The sequence below is a fragment of the Chelon labrosus genome (genome assembly GCF_963514085.1).
Source record: "Chelon labrosus genome assembly, chromosome: 4".
NCBI classification, from domain to species: Eukaryota; Metazoa; Chordata; class Actinopteri; order Mugiliformes; family Mugilidae; genus Chelon; species Chelon labrosus.
The window spans coordinates 5446385-5461412 of record NC_140340.1 but is presented as its reverse complement, the minus strand read 5'-3'; the positions used below and the strand labels follow the sequence as shown (position 1 = coordinate 5461412).

The 15028-nt window shown below is 43.5% G+C and overlaps 1 protein-coding gene across 1 annotated transcript in view; it reads right to left on the bottom strand.

Moving 5' to 3' along the window:
- LOC311486878 (copine-9-like) overlaps positions 1-10797 on the bottom strand; it is a gene marked incomplete at its 3' end in the record, with an annotated part of 96872 nt that extends 86075 nt beyond the window's left edge. The window contains 1 exon segment of the mRNA XM_084542895.1: positions 10614-10797. Coding sequence (XP_084399021.1) covers positions 10614-10690 — 77 coding nt within the window. The 5' untranslated portion in view covers positions 10691-10797.
- Positions 10798-15028: the final 4231 nt, after the last annotated feature.

Below are 15028 nucleotides of genomic sequence, written 5' to 3'. Positions count from 1 at the left end.
TCATTTGGAGTCTTTCGGGAGATATTTAGATCTGCGTATATCCATATAGTGGGAGTGAATGGGGCACCGAAACGCAGCCTCTAAATCATCTGCCGCGAAACTTGTTCATTTCACTAATATTTTCTTATGATACACTAGTGCTATTCCCAGTTGAGTCCAGTTTGTAAAAAACACGTAATTCCGCTTTAAGGCTCATTTAAGGTACTGCGGGACGTAGACGCCGTAACCTACCTACGTAGTCTGCGCTGGTGTCAGCCATTTATTACTTGTGCGCTCTGTAACAACGCCTCCCAGACACTAGTCGGCGCTGTGTCTTTTTTGCCAGTCGGGTTAATTTTTGTTTCTACTTCCTGCTTCACATTCAACAATGGCGACTGAAACGTTCACCGAAATTTCAGACAAGTCATACAATTGTTTGTATCCCTGAACCTCCTCAGTTAACCTTTCCTCGATGTGTTCCATCATTATTGGAGAAGCAGCTGGAAATACTAAAGCGGAAACACGCTACTACCAAGTGTAACATGGAGTCAGAGGGAAGCTTAGCCACGATTGATAGTAGCATCGCGTCAACATAAATAAATAAAGTTGCAAGGCAGTAAACGATGTGGAGGGATTTCCACGAAGTACATTTATTCAACACAGATAAGGACAGGTCTCACGGCATATTCTATAACACTCACGGATAATAGAAAGTTCTGGGCTTGTAGCCTTCACCAGCGTCCACATTACTGACGTTGAGGAAGTCAAAAGAGAAAGACGCAAGAGTGACACTTTATTAAGCTGTTTGTTTTCACTGTATTAAGCAGTGAAAACAAAGGAGGCGCCGCCCTGTGGAGTAAACTGGTAATGCTCTATGTAATACTCCGGCTGTTAGACAAGCGGACCAATCGCAGCTCTTGTGGTCTACGTCAGCTACGGCACTAGCGTCTTAATAGGGTCTACGCTGTCTCTGTAGCTTGTGCGTCAACTTAACGCAGAAGAATAAACTGCCAGTAATGATCACCACCAGTCCCCGGTACCCTCAACCCCAAGTTGTCGTCTGCTTGTGTGAACGAGTATGTGACATTGTGACTGTAAAGAATCTTGTGCAGTGGTGTGGTGACTATAACCTGGACTTAAAAACCTCAAAACCCAAGGACCTTATAGTGGACTTTAGGAAATCCAAGCACACTCAGCAGTCTGCCCTCTGTGTACAGGGAGAGGAGGTTCACAGGGTGGATAGCTCTAAGCTCCTTGGTGTTCACATCTTTGCTGATCTCACATCTCTCGCAGTGATCGGTGAGTAAGGCCCAACAAAGACTGTATTTCCTCGGGAAGTTAAGGTGCGCTCATCTCCCTCAGCGCCTCCTGTCAAACTTCTACAGGTCGGCTATAGAGAGCGTCCTGACCTACTGCTGCACTGTGTGGTTCAGCAGCTGCAACAGGAAGAACCTGCAGCGAGTGGTGAGGGCGGCAGAGCGGACCACCCCCCCCCCCCCCCCCCAAGAGACATTTACACTGGGAAGAGATACAAAGTCATCGAATCAATAACTTCTACCCTCAAGCCATCAAATATATTTATTTATATATATTTATTCCCCAGTCCACCTACACTCAATGGGCACATTTGCACCATTGTTTAATGTTTACTGTTTTAAAATGCTGCTGCTCCTCACTGTACCAATTACATTTACTTGTGTGTCACTGTGTGCTTTTATTGTATATATTGTATTTTATTGTGTATTGCTGCCGGTGATGGGCCGTCACGGCTGCTGGTTTAAACTTGATCAAAATCATTAATCTTATTAAACTATATAGCCTATAATTAATAGCCCTATTCTTTTCATTTGTCTGTCTCTCAGCTGCGGTGCTTCTGGCCGTGTAACTCTACATTAGAGCGTTTAACCAATCATACTGCAGCCGTCATGTGTTGCCGGAGTCAAAGTAATCTGCCTGGTCCTTCACAATTAAAACTGCAGGCGGCTGAAGCTTGAAACGCATTATAATGACACTGTTCCTTTGGCATTCATTGGTGTGGATGTTACTTAGACATGTAGCACCCACCTAGACCAGACCAGACACCCACCCCCCCCCCCCCCCCCCCCCCAACACCATAGCAATGCCACTCCTCGATGGCAGCAGCCATCCCCAGCAGGACGAAATATATTCATTATGCAAAGCGGTTTGAGTTGCTTGAATATATTGTAAATACGCTGGTTTATAATCACTGGTGCATTCATTTAGAATCAGTTTTAATGTTGCAGCTGCTGAAGGTGGAGTTCATTTTAATTACTTTACAGTGTTTACTGCTGGGTGTAGCCTAAAATATTCAGCATGATGTATTGGGTTGATTAAATTTTGCATTTGCAATCTGAACCTGTAAATGTGGAAAAGAAAAAATGCTATTTCTGACCAGTAGTACAGTACAGACCAACTACCTCATGTGAATTTTCTTTGCTGGTTTACACCACTTACTAGAAAATGACCCCTTTTTAAACTAAAGAATAGTTCATTGTCCAAACTTTGACCAAACTCCTCTGTTTTTGTCCAGTTCTACTAAGATTTTTAAAATGACCCTGTTGGAATCATCAGTATGATTGTATTGTAGCCAGTAATGAGCTATATTCATACCTCTGGCCTCTCACCAGTTAGCGATGCACGGTGGGTGGGAGACTGGGGTTAATAGGTGCTTTGCTTGCCATAGAGAGGAGGTCATTTATTTCCTAAGTCTCATTTAAACAATTTGGCGGCAGCAGTATTCACTGCAGACTGCAGGGTGGCCTCCATGCTCGGCTTGTCTAATAGGATCTAAAGGAGCGCCGGGTAGGCAGGCTGGCACTTACATAAGACGGAAGAAAAACACGGCTTCCCTCCACACTATCTGACTGCCTGTCTAACCCACATCCACACTGACACATGGTCTGACAGAGATGTTTACACACACACACACACACACATGAATATGCTCATGCAGCCAACCATGAGTCATGTTTCAGAGCGCTTCTTTAAGTCACAGCCTCCGTATTGTCACTGACAAGTGATCAAACCAGATTTGTGCGTGTACACAGTAGAACAATGTTCTGTCATCAGCAATTTATTTCCATGTCAGAATACAAGACCTGACAGCTGTGGACAGAGCAGCAACATAACCCTGTCACATTGTCCATCATCATCATCATCATCATGTTATAATGTAGTATAGGTGTACTACTAACATACACATAGCCAGATGTTCCTGAAATAGTTCTTTGTTCTATGCACCTGACAAAGAAATCAGGGCATCAGGTGAAAGGAGTAGTGATGGGAGGTTCCGGCTCTTTTCAGAGACACGGCTCTTTTGGCTCGGCTCTCTTAGAAGAGTCGGCTCTTACGGCTCCCAGATGGATCTTCGTTTAGTATCACTCAGATCCTTCTGTTTGAGTCTAATTTAGCAGTTACGACTAGTTTGTGTGTTGGTGAGCAACTTTTTATTCACTGTTTTCATAAAAGTCTTATCTTTAAAAAAAATATTTTAATCAAACCTTTGAATGAACAACTGAACAACAGCAAACAAATCAAAGAAATAAAGGACAAAGTCTTAACATTATGACACTTTAGATGCCACAGCTTGGATGTCCAGTTAATTTCTTCACTTTTTCCCGATGCGCTTGCATTCTGCGTGGAGTTTCCGTGTTTTCCGTGTCTTTACTCCAGCCGCTGGGTGCTAGGCGTCAGGTCAGGTGGGCCCACAGTGGCGGCGCACTCGGTTGAAGCGGCTCAGGACTAACCCTCCATCCGACCATGTACTTTCATTGTACAATTGTATAATGACAAATAAAGCACTTTACCTCACAAAGAATAGTCTCTTAGAGGCGGATCGTGCCCGAAACGACTCATCACTAGAAATGAGTCCAACAACAAGTCATCTATCTCGTAGTCATTCACCCCAGTACACTGTACTCTGTCTGTTGTCTGTCTTAAGTACATCATGTCAGACAGAATGAAATGAAATGTTACTCATACACGGTTTATACCTCCGCGTCAAATTGACACGACAGCCCAGATCCTACGCAGATCCTGAGTACCCGGAGAGAACCCACGCAGACACAGGGAGAACATGCAAACTCCACACAGAAAGGTGCAGGTCAAATTGATCTGTTTTAAAGTTTAAAACATCGAACATATTTTTAGATTTTACACTTCTTCTACTTGGCTTAATTAGTGTAATCAACATAAAAATATCATTGCTGCTCTGGAAAACTTAACATAACAGAAGGGTTAAAACAGTTTTATGACAGGAGAGAGACTGAAACAATATAATAAGAATTTTATTAGCTCTGTAAAGTCAAGAAGAAGGAGCTGCAGATTAAGATCTTCACTACCAGAGACACCATTCGCATTAATTTCTTAACGTCATTCGATCCATTGCTGTAACGCACAATGATGGGTTTCCTCATCTATTTCTGTCCCGGAGTGACGTCAAACCCTGAAGCAGATCTGAGTCGTCCATTACCGCTACCCAAACACAGGAGCATGCACTGTCCCTGCTCTCCCATAAATCTCATTACTCTCTTTTCTATCCATTTTAACAAAAAAAATAAAAAATGTGTCGGGCATCTTAAGGGACAACTAAAAAAAAACATGAAGAACAGCACAAGGTGTTGACCTGGCCTCCAAATTCACTAGATCCCAAGCTGATCAAGTATCTGTGGGATGATCCACAGAGGACCCTCCCTTCAAAGGCCACAGGACACCAAAGGACACCTTCACAAGGCCCATGTCCATTCTTTGATGAGTAACCACAAGGGAGACCTGCACAATATTAGGAAAGTGGTTGAGTGTTTTAGAAATCGAGTCGCATATTCGTCTCCGGTTGACCTCCTGTAATAAATACGTCGGGGTTCATGTAATAATGAGACAGCGCGGCTACACGAAGCCCCTTTAAATCATCCAAATGTCAAGTGTGTCAAAGCGCATGAGGCAAGTCACACAAGCCTGACATTTCTCAGGCGGCGGATGATGAAAGACGCCGAGGTATGAGGCTTGTTGAGCCCGATCAGTAGCTGAATCAGACGAGGAGATTGTTTCTGTCACAGGGGATGTTACTTTCGCCGACACAGGCTCAGCTGGTCATCTCAAAACACCTTCAGTGACATTAGACTGTAGGTTTTATCTTTGCTATTACTTTTTGCTCTTGTTCTGATTGTCTATTCGGGCAGTTTCTCATCTCCACCCCTGCCAGGCACATTCGGTCAGGAATCCCATCGGTTGTGCTTGTGACAGGTCATCTTGTGTTTCAGGACTGGACACTACGGGAACGGACAAAGAATGGATTGGGTGGGTGGAATACATAATTGTATGAGCACATTGTCATGGGCTGTGTCCAAGCCCATTCACTCATCACCGAATCATCGTCAATAACTCAATAACTCAACTCAATCGCGAGCCTGCAGTAAATTGAGACTGCAGTCATCTATCATCATTATTTTACATCATCACTGTCAGCTGTTAACTTCAAGTCATTCTGCCATCTGTAAATGTGGAGCGTTACTCTAATTATGTTTTTAATGAAATTAATCTGCAATTTGGGATAAATATGTATTTTATCATCAACAGGGGACAAGATAAAAACCTGGATCCACTCTGGATATAAGACACCTGATAGGTAGTGGTAAATTGTATTATATTTACACCGATCAGCCATAACATTATGACAGGAGAAGTGAATAACATTGACCATCTTGTAACAATGCAATGTTCTGCTGGGAAAGCAAGAAGGTTCTGCGTGGGTTCTCTCCAGGTACTCCAGCTTCCTCTCACCATCCAAAGACATGCTCGTTAGGTTAACTGGTGATTCTAAATTGGCCGTAGGTGTGAGTGTGAATGGTTGTCTGTCTCTCTGTGTTAGCCCTGAGATTGACTTGAGACCTGTCCAGGGTGTAGCCCGCCTCTCTCGCCCCAATGACAGCTGGGATAGGCTCCAGCCTCCCTCCCGCGACCCTCCGTGTGAATGTGTTAATGTGTCACTGTGACTGTAAAGTGCTTTGAGTACCAATAGGTAGAAAAATAAGACCATTATGGGCTATAAAAGCCAGCAGTAACCTTTTGGAAAGTAGGTCTAATTCAGCAAAAGCAGCTCATTCAAGGGATGTAGGCAGCAAACGATCCTTTCTTATCAATCGATTTGTATGGACCATTTTCTGAGTAGTTGATTGTAGTACTAAAACATAACTGAGCTTTTCTGAATAACTGTGATTTCAAACATAATGACGACACATTTGAAAGAAGAACCTATTTTAAACTTGGAAGTTTTACCAAATCATACTATCCAACAAAAATTCTGGAGCCTATCCCAGCTGTCATTGGGGGGGCGAGAGGTGGGGTACATCCTGGACAACCATTCACACTCACACCTACGGCCAATTTAGAATCACCAATGAACCTAACCAGCATGTCTTTGGACGGTGGGAGGAAGCTGGAGTACCTGGAGAGAACCCACACAGACACAGGGAGAACATGCAAACTCCACAAAGAGGGGCGTGATCGGTGCTAACCACCACACCACTGTGCCGCCCTCATGGGTCAAACTGGATGCAGTTGACTCCATTAACTCTCTGTTGTCCTCAGTTGACATATCCAGGCTGCAGAGGCCATGAAAAAATCTGGATAGCGAAAAAAATAAAAATAAAAGTCAAGATAGAAAAGAAATCACTCAGTTTTTTTTTTTTTTCGTCAGATGTGACTCAGAGCAGATTTTACCGGCACTCAAATTGGAATTTAAAATCTCCTTTGTGTCACTCACAATAGAAAAGATGACCTCAAATCCAGGATGATGGCGGCACCTAGTCGAATGCATGCTGCTATCAGCAGAGTAATATGGAGCTAACAATAGAAATCAACAGTTTGTGGACTGATGTTGAAATGAATTGTCTGCTGGCACTTCAAGGCGTTCCTGCACAGGCAAAGTTGGAGGGAACCGACTGGAACGTAATAACGAAAGCCATGCCAGCAGGTTACCTACACAGCTACTGATGCCTACATCATTACCACAGCAACCCATGCAGATAGTTTGTCCACAAATCATAACCGATCCAGTGCAAATAACAGCGTCTGGTCTGAAGATCTGATTTGAGAAGCTAATCTGATTTGTCTGCAGCCTGAATACATCCACCGTGCGCGGGGAGCGTCAGCTGGCCCACTTGAATGGGGTGCATCAATCATTAAAAGGATGAATCACACCTTGGGGAGTCACCGTGTCCTACATGAGGAAAGGCCTGCTGGGTCATCGGGGTTGACAAGCATTATCAACGACCTGATCTGGAGGAGGGTGCCCATGGCTCCATCTCCACAGCTAAAGGTTTCTTTCATGGTTTTTCCTCGGTAAAGGTCAGCTGTCCAAAGCCCAGACACCTCCTCCTGACTCCTTCTCTCTCCCGTCCTCCGTTCACATCTCACATTTGCTGTATCTGCACTAAGGATCCATCTATTACCCAACTGATTAAACACCATTCTGTCAGTGTCAGGGAGCTGAGACGCCTTCGTCTCTAAGGGCTTTGGACACCGAGGATCAGCTACAGCCTGTCACAATCAGCAGCTTCAGGCTCTATTAGCATATAAACATGACCCAGGGCATGGAGATGATGTTGTCTGACAGGATGCATGGGCTCTTATTTCCAGGTCTGCCATCACTGCTCTCTGCCTGCCGTCCTTAAAGGGGAACTACTGTTTTTTACAACCTGAACCTTATTTCTGGCATAAAATACGATTATTTACTCACCCATATCACCTTTTGTGTAATTTGTAGTCTTTCGGGAGAAAATTAGATCTTCGTAAATCCATATAGTGGGAGTGACTGGGGCACCGAAACGCAGCCTCTAAATAATGCATTATCTGCTATGGTTCGTCCACAACCTCAGAATCGGAAAAATATTCAGCCATGTTGCAAAAAACTAGCAGTAGCAAATTACAGGCAAACAAGCCAACTGTCTCGGGTGCACACGGCGCCCAGAGATGACATCATCCAGGTCAGAAGACATCATCTGGGGTCTGTAGGTCAATCTACAGACCCCAGATGATGAGAACAGGTAACTCCGGACTCAACGGGGAATAGCACTAGTGTATCATAACAAAATATTGGTGAAATGAACGAGTTTCACAGCAGATAATGCGTTATTTAGAGGCTGCGTTTCGGTGCCCCATTCACTCCCACTATATGGACATACGCAGATCTTAATATCTCCCGAACGACTACAAATTACACAAAAGTTATATGGGTGAGTAAACGATCGTATTTTATGCCAGAAATAAGGTCCAGGTTGTAAAAAACAGTAGTTCCCCTTTAAAGCAGTATTAGGAATCACAGGATGGTAATGCAGCCAAAATACAACATTAAACATGCATTCATTATATTTGCGTTCACCACATAGTTGCTAACTGTTTCTCTATGCTGCTTAGATCTGAGCAGGTTGTCTACACTGGGTTTATAAAAGCCTGTTTTTTGCCAAAATTTGCAGCCTGCTGCTACTGGAAACTAGGTTAACGAGGGCTGAGGGTCTGGTGTAAACTGAAAGACTTTTAAACACTTCAAAGAACGTCGGGAGCAATATCTTTGATATATCACACAATAACTTGAACCAAAGCGCAGCCAGGTTTATTGTGTTTAACTTTAGGATATTTTGGCAGTTCACCGTGTCCAGTGTGATGATGCACGCTAGTGGTTAACCATCAGTTTTACAGGAAATTTAGTTTAATACAAATGCAACACTTCACTAGTCGTTCAATCAGAACAGACACAAAGGATCAGAAACTAGTCGGTGATCTTGTAATGTACATCTTGCATGAAAATTAAGATTTTAACATCGTTGCTAGGCAATACATTTGATCTTTTACTACTCATTTGCATAATACTGCAATATGAAGCGGTATATATATATATATATATTTATTTATATATATGGGCAGCAGAGCGGTGTGGTGGTTAGAACTGATCCCTCACAGCAAGAAGGTTCTGGGTTCTAATCCATGGGCCGACTGGTTCCTTTCTGTGTGGAGTTTGCATGTTCTCCCTGTGTCTGCGTGGGTTCTCTCCAGGTACTCCAGTTTCCTCCCACCGTCCAAAGATATGCTGGTTAGGTTCATTGGTGATTCTAAATTGTAGCCGTAGGTGTGAGTGTGAATTGTTGTCTGTCTCGCTGTGTTAGCCCTGAGATAGACTGGAGACCTGTCCAGGGTGGACCCCGCCTCTCGCCCGATGACAGCTGGGATAGGCTCCAGCAGACCCAGCGACCTTTCACAGGACATGCGCTTACAGAAGATGGATGAATGAATGAATGAATGAATGTATACCCAATTATATACACCAATTGGAAACAGGATAACCCTCCTGTTTTGGAGACACAAGGGAGATGTACATAAAATCAGGAAGGTGGTCATAATGTTATGCCTGGTCAGTGTACATCCATGGTATGCAAACCTTTAGATAAAGTAAAGTTTTTAAGTATAAAGGACTTATGTGGTTTATGTAGCACCTGTATTGTACCTTCTCATGTACTGTATTGTTATCTTACATTATGACTGATTGGTTTATCAAAGTACTAATTATATAAGTGCTTTTAGGGGACCATGTCTTGAAAATATAACAGTTTTTTATTAATGAAAGTGTTTGTCTTCTAAGAAGCCTTTTAAATAAACAGCTTGTTTGTGTGTACAGATCTGAAGGGCAGTTTCCATGAGCTAATATTAGATTCATCTGATAAAATCTATCCATCTAGACAACAAGGGGACAGGAAGACACTTCAGAGCGTTGTGTCCAGTGCACAAAGAATAATCAGGACTCAACTTCCCAACCCGGCGCTGGAGGAGATCTACACCACCAGGTGCTTCAGGAAAGCGACCACCATCTGCGAGAAGGACCCCACACGTCCGTGCCATCACCTGTTTGAACTGCTGCCATCCAGGAGGCATTACAAAAACCCTCCGCACCCACTCAACCAGACTGAAGGGACAGTTTCTTCCCCGAATCTGTGGCTGCTCTAAATGAGTCCAAGACAGAAACTCTCAGCCTGACCCAGTCAACAGTTTACAGCGTAACCTGCTGCTGCTGCTGCTGTGTAAATAACCTGCATCTATACTGACACTCACACAACATGTAGATGACATCCATCTGTGTCTATAGACGCTTTGTCCTGCGGAGGGTCAGGGGGACTGGAGCTTGCTTGCAGCAGGACAAAGAGGAGGATAAAAAAATAAGATAATCCTTTAATTTATCCTCCAGTGGGGACATTTGTAGAGTTTGCAGCTGCATATTATTAAGGACAGTGTCTCAAGACGAGGAAAAGTCAACATTAAATTAACACAAGTACTGATAGGTTATTTTATCCCCATTTAAAAGTCACTGGCAGTCTTTGAGGCGTACAGTTTGTGGAGCGCAGTTCCAATATTAGACTCCGCTCATGAAACGAACACCCACAGCACATGGAAACGTGGCTTGTCAGAAAACACGCGTGGTTGTTAATGAGATACTGGTTAAAAACAAAACAAAAACAAAAAAACACGATAAAAAGTAAACGGACAGAAAAAAAGGTGGAAAAAAAGAAAACGTGCGCAAGAATCTGAGCGACCAAAGCTGGACACGTTCAGGTGGAAGAGGCGCTTACCTGCAAGAAACGGTGATTTCAATCTTCGTCGCAGGTACGGTGGAGTTGAGCGGGTCGAAATCCCCTATGGTCGCCATGGCTCCGGGCTTTTTTCCCCTTCTTTCTTTCTTTCTTTCTTTTTCTTTCTTTCTATCTTTCTTTCTTTCTTTCGATCACTTCTTCTCTGTCCTCGAAGTTCGCAGCTGTATCACGACGCCAATTTTCCTCCTCTGGCTAAAAATGTGCGCGCGTTCCTGTGCTCCATCCACCCCGGGATGAGAGAGAGAGAGAGAAAGAGAGAGAGAGAGAGAGAGAGAGAGAGAGAGAGAGAGAGAGAGTCGCTATTGGTAGTTGTTGCTGTTGATGGTCGCAGGAGGCATACCTGAGGATGAGGCTTTCATTCATGGAGAGAGAGAGAGAGAGAGAGAGAGAGAGAGAGAGAGAGAGAGAGAGAGAGAGAGATCCTTTTCTCTCCATCCATCGCCAGGTGGAGGCAGAGACCTTCATCTCTTCATCTTCCAGCTGTGTCTGGAGGTGTCGCCACTCATCCAAACGACTCCTCCGTCCATTTCCACTTCGCATGTCAGTTTATATTTATGTTATGAAAGAAATGATAGAATAAAATAGATGCAACTTATTCCTTTACTGTCTTTGCAGAATGCTCAGTTGATAAAAAATTAAGCACGTTAATTGCACAACACTAGTTATCTTGCAAATATTAGACAGTAAGGATTTAATGCATGTACACTGATCAGCCATAACATTATGACCTCTAACAGGAGAAGTAAATAACATTGATCATCTTGTGACAGTTCAGTGTTCTGCTGGGAAACTTCTGGACCTGGCATTCATTGGTGTGGATGTTACTTAGACATGTAGCACCCACCTAGACCAGACCAGACACCCCCACCCCATAGCAATGACACTCAGCAGAATGCAGGAAGAACAGGACAAGGTGTTGACCTGGCCTCCATATTCACTAGATCCTTATGGTGAGTACCTTTTTTCATGAGTGGTGAAACCTTAAACCTTGCTGTATTGCAACAATCAAAATTTAATGGAGGATGTCTGTTTTCATGTTTATTTTTTGCAGCAGATTCAGTCATTCTTTCATCTTCTCTAACCGCTTGTCCTGAGAAGGGTTGCTGAGGGGGGCTGGAGCCTATCCCAGCTGTCATTGGACAAGAGGCGGGGTCCACCCTGGACAGGTCTCCAGTCTATCTCAGGGCTAACACAGAGAGACACTCACACCTACGGCCAATTTAGAATCACCAATGAACCTAACCAGCATGTCTTTGGACGGTGGGAGGAAGCTGGAGAACCTGGAGAGAACCCACGCAGACACAGGGAGAACATGCAAACTCCACATAGAAAGGCCCCGGTCGGCCGATGCATTCGAACCCAGAACCTTCTTGCTGTGAGGCACCAGTGTAACCACCACACCACTGTGCCATCTGTAGCAGAGACAACTTGAAGCAATAAGATAGAGAGAGGTAGCCTTAAAAAAAGGTGCTGATGCCTTGAGGAAGCCCATGTTTGCATTCTTCCTAATGCATCAACATGTGACTCCTCACGTGGACAGTGTTGTGCTTTATACCTCCTATAAAGATAATTTGAAAAAGACAACCACGACCACCAGAAACGAAAGGGCAGCTGATCTTTGGCCGACAAATTAATAGCCACAGGCTTTAAAAAGGGCCACATGCTGGTTAGGAAGCTCATTCACAGAGAAGGACAACTCTGTTTCTGTTTTCAAAACTGTTTCATGCCTGGGAGAATGGAGAACTGACCGTTAACATAAAACACGACAGATTTTCCCTTTAATGTAAAGAGACAGTGGAGCCTGTGATGTGTTATGGTCGCAGCTATCATTTAAATATTACCAACTATAGCTATCGGGCATAACATTATGACCACCTTCCTAATATTGTGTAGGTCTCCCTTGTTGTGACTCATCAGAGAATGGACATGGGCCTTCTGAGGGTGTCCTGTGGTGTCTGGGAACAGGATGTTGTTAGTGGGGGGGCCTCTGTGGATCATCCCACAGATACTTGATCAGTTTGGGATCTAGTGAATTTGGAGGCCAGGTCAACACCTTTTGCTGTTCTTCATGTTTTTTTAGTTGTTCCTAAAGTGTTTTTGTGTGTGTGTCTGTGTCAGGCTGCATCCTGCTGGGGATTGCTGCTGCCATCAAGGAGTGTCATTGCTATGGGGTGGGGGTGCCTGGTCTGGTCTAGGTGGGTGCTACATATCTAAGTAACATCCACACCAATGAATGAATGTGAAAACACAAAAAAAAAAAGAAATACAAGAACAGAAATATGCGGTTTGGTTGTTTGTTTTTATTCACCATTGCCACCTGCAGTTCAGTTTAACTTCCATTGTAGCCTTTCACCTGCTAATATTTAAAGAGCGATTTATAACCAAAAGAGAAAAAAAAACAAAAAACAAAACAAAAAGGTAGTAGTATTTAAAAATGCCTCAGCTGTACAAAGAAACAAAAGTCTTTACACACAGGACACTGGGACAAGTGCAAAGAAGCATTTCAATAAAACGACAAAAATTAATTTGTAAAACAAAAATTGTACAACTGAGAGGACGTCAAGCAAAAGTCAAACAGGAGAAAGAAATAGTTTTAAGTAAGCAAGGTTTTTTTTGTTTGTTTTGCAGGTGTTGAGCGATTGGCTGCTTAAATAAACGAGCCGGATTAGAATTAAATTTAAATCTCCATCGGGAAACGCAGATTTTAAAGAGAGGCGGCAAAAAGAGTCTTAAATAAAATCGGACAGATCGTTCCACCGTCAGCTTCTTTGGAGGTACACAGTTGACAGAGCATGCACAGAACTGACACGTGCCTCAATATGCACCGAACGAGAACAAATTCCTTATTGATTGGAAAATAAAAGGACGGAAACACACGTGAGTCGGTTTTGGCTTAGAGTCTAGCAGAATAATAAAAAAAAACAAATCCTTCTTTTTAAATTAGGATTTTAGGAGAACTGTCTTTTTTTTTTTTTTTTTTTAGAGTGAAATGTAAAGATTGATGCCCAAAGAAATGTGTTAAGTGCACGTGTTTAAGTTCGTAGTAGGAGTCCTGGCTGTGGTTAGCAAAAAGGAAAAACGGCTAGCTGGTTCATGAAAACTAAAGGAAGTAACTAAAACTGACTAAATAATAATAATAATAAAAGAATAGCACATTTGTCATTTAATGCTTACACAACAATGTGAAAAGATAGAGACGCTGCACCTGGGCTAAAAGATAAATAGCTGTTTGTCAGGAGATTGTTCCTGCAACATGTAACTATAAAATGTCAAACCCTCTTTTTTTTATTGTTTAATATATTTTGAGTATGGCTTCAACTGACTGGACACAAAATGTTCATTAATGAACTTTCACAGTGTTGCTTTAAGTTTTGTTGTTGTTGACTAGCTACATATTTCCATCCTCCTTTCCTGAAAGTTTTGGTGTCCGAGCTCTAGCGCCGTTTTCGCATCAGATCAATCTTCTCATTTCACTCTTTCTAAAGCGTCCTCCCGCTCGCCGACGTCGTCCCCGCCTCGCTACTCTCACCGGGAGGCGTCGATAAGACCGCGACGGTGAGCGTGGAAACCCGCCACAAGCTGCTAAACCCATCTCTGCTAACACTCTCCAGTCAAAACCTTCGTTAACAAACAGATCCAAAAGGCACAAAATAATAATAATAATAAAAAAAAAAAAAAAAAAAAAAAAAAAGATCCTGAGATACAGCAGACGTGAAAACCGTTTGGCAAAACAGGAAAGCGGGTTTCAAATAAAAACCCCTTGAAAGAAACGTGACCTGAAACTAGTGTGTGTCCGCCGGAGAGCAGACCGGGTTGGGAAACGTGTGACCTGACAGAACCGCTTCTGGACACGAGCAGGAATCGAGCGAACGTATAACAAAAGGCCTTCGGTTCGCGGGTTTGCTACCGTGATGCTCAGCGACGAAGAATGCGGAGACGGGACTCAAGTACAGGATATGGAGGTAATGTAAGTGGCGAGGTGAGCAGCCAGCTCGGAGGCGACTCCTCGGACGGGCTCGACGCGAGGCCGCCGAGGAACGGTCGCCCGAAGCTGGCTTTACAAAGTTAAAGAAAATAAAGATAAGACTGAATGAAACAGCACGCAGAACTTTAAAGTAGTCTAGTTAAAGGACGAGGTTGAATGCTGCATGCTCCCCCCTCCTGTCCACAGCGGCTGTGAGAGAAAGCTTAGTGGAGACCTCAGAATTAGCTAAACCAAGTTTTACATCAATCGTGTCGCCCAACAAGAAGATATGGACTTAAATTCCCCAACCAGGTCACAGGATAAAGTTTAATAGAGGCACGTTACCAACAATAAAGAAGATATCGCCTCAGATCAGTTCACGTTAGCTTTAGCTGCAAACCAGGGCTGCAGATTTTGACCCAGGCTCCTA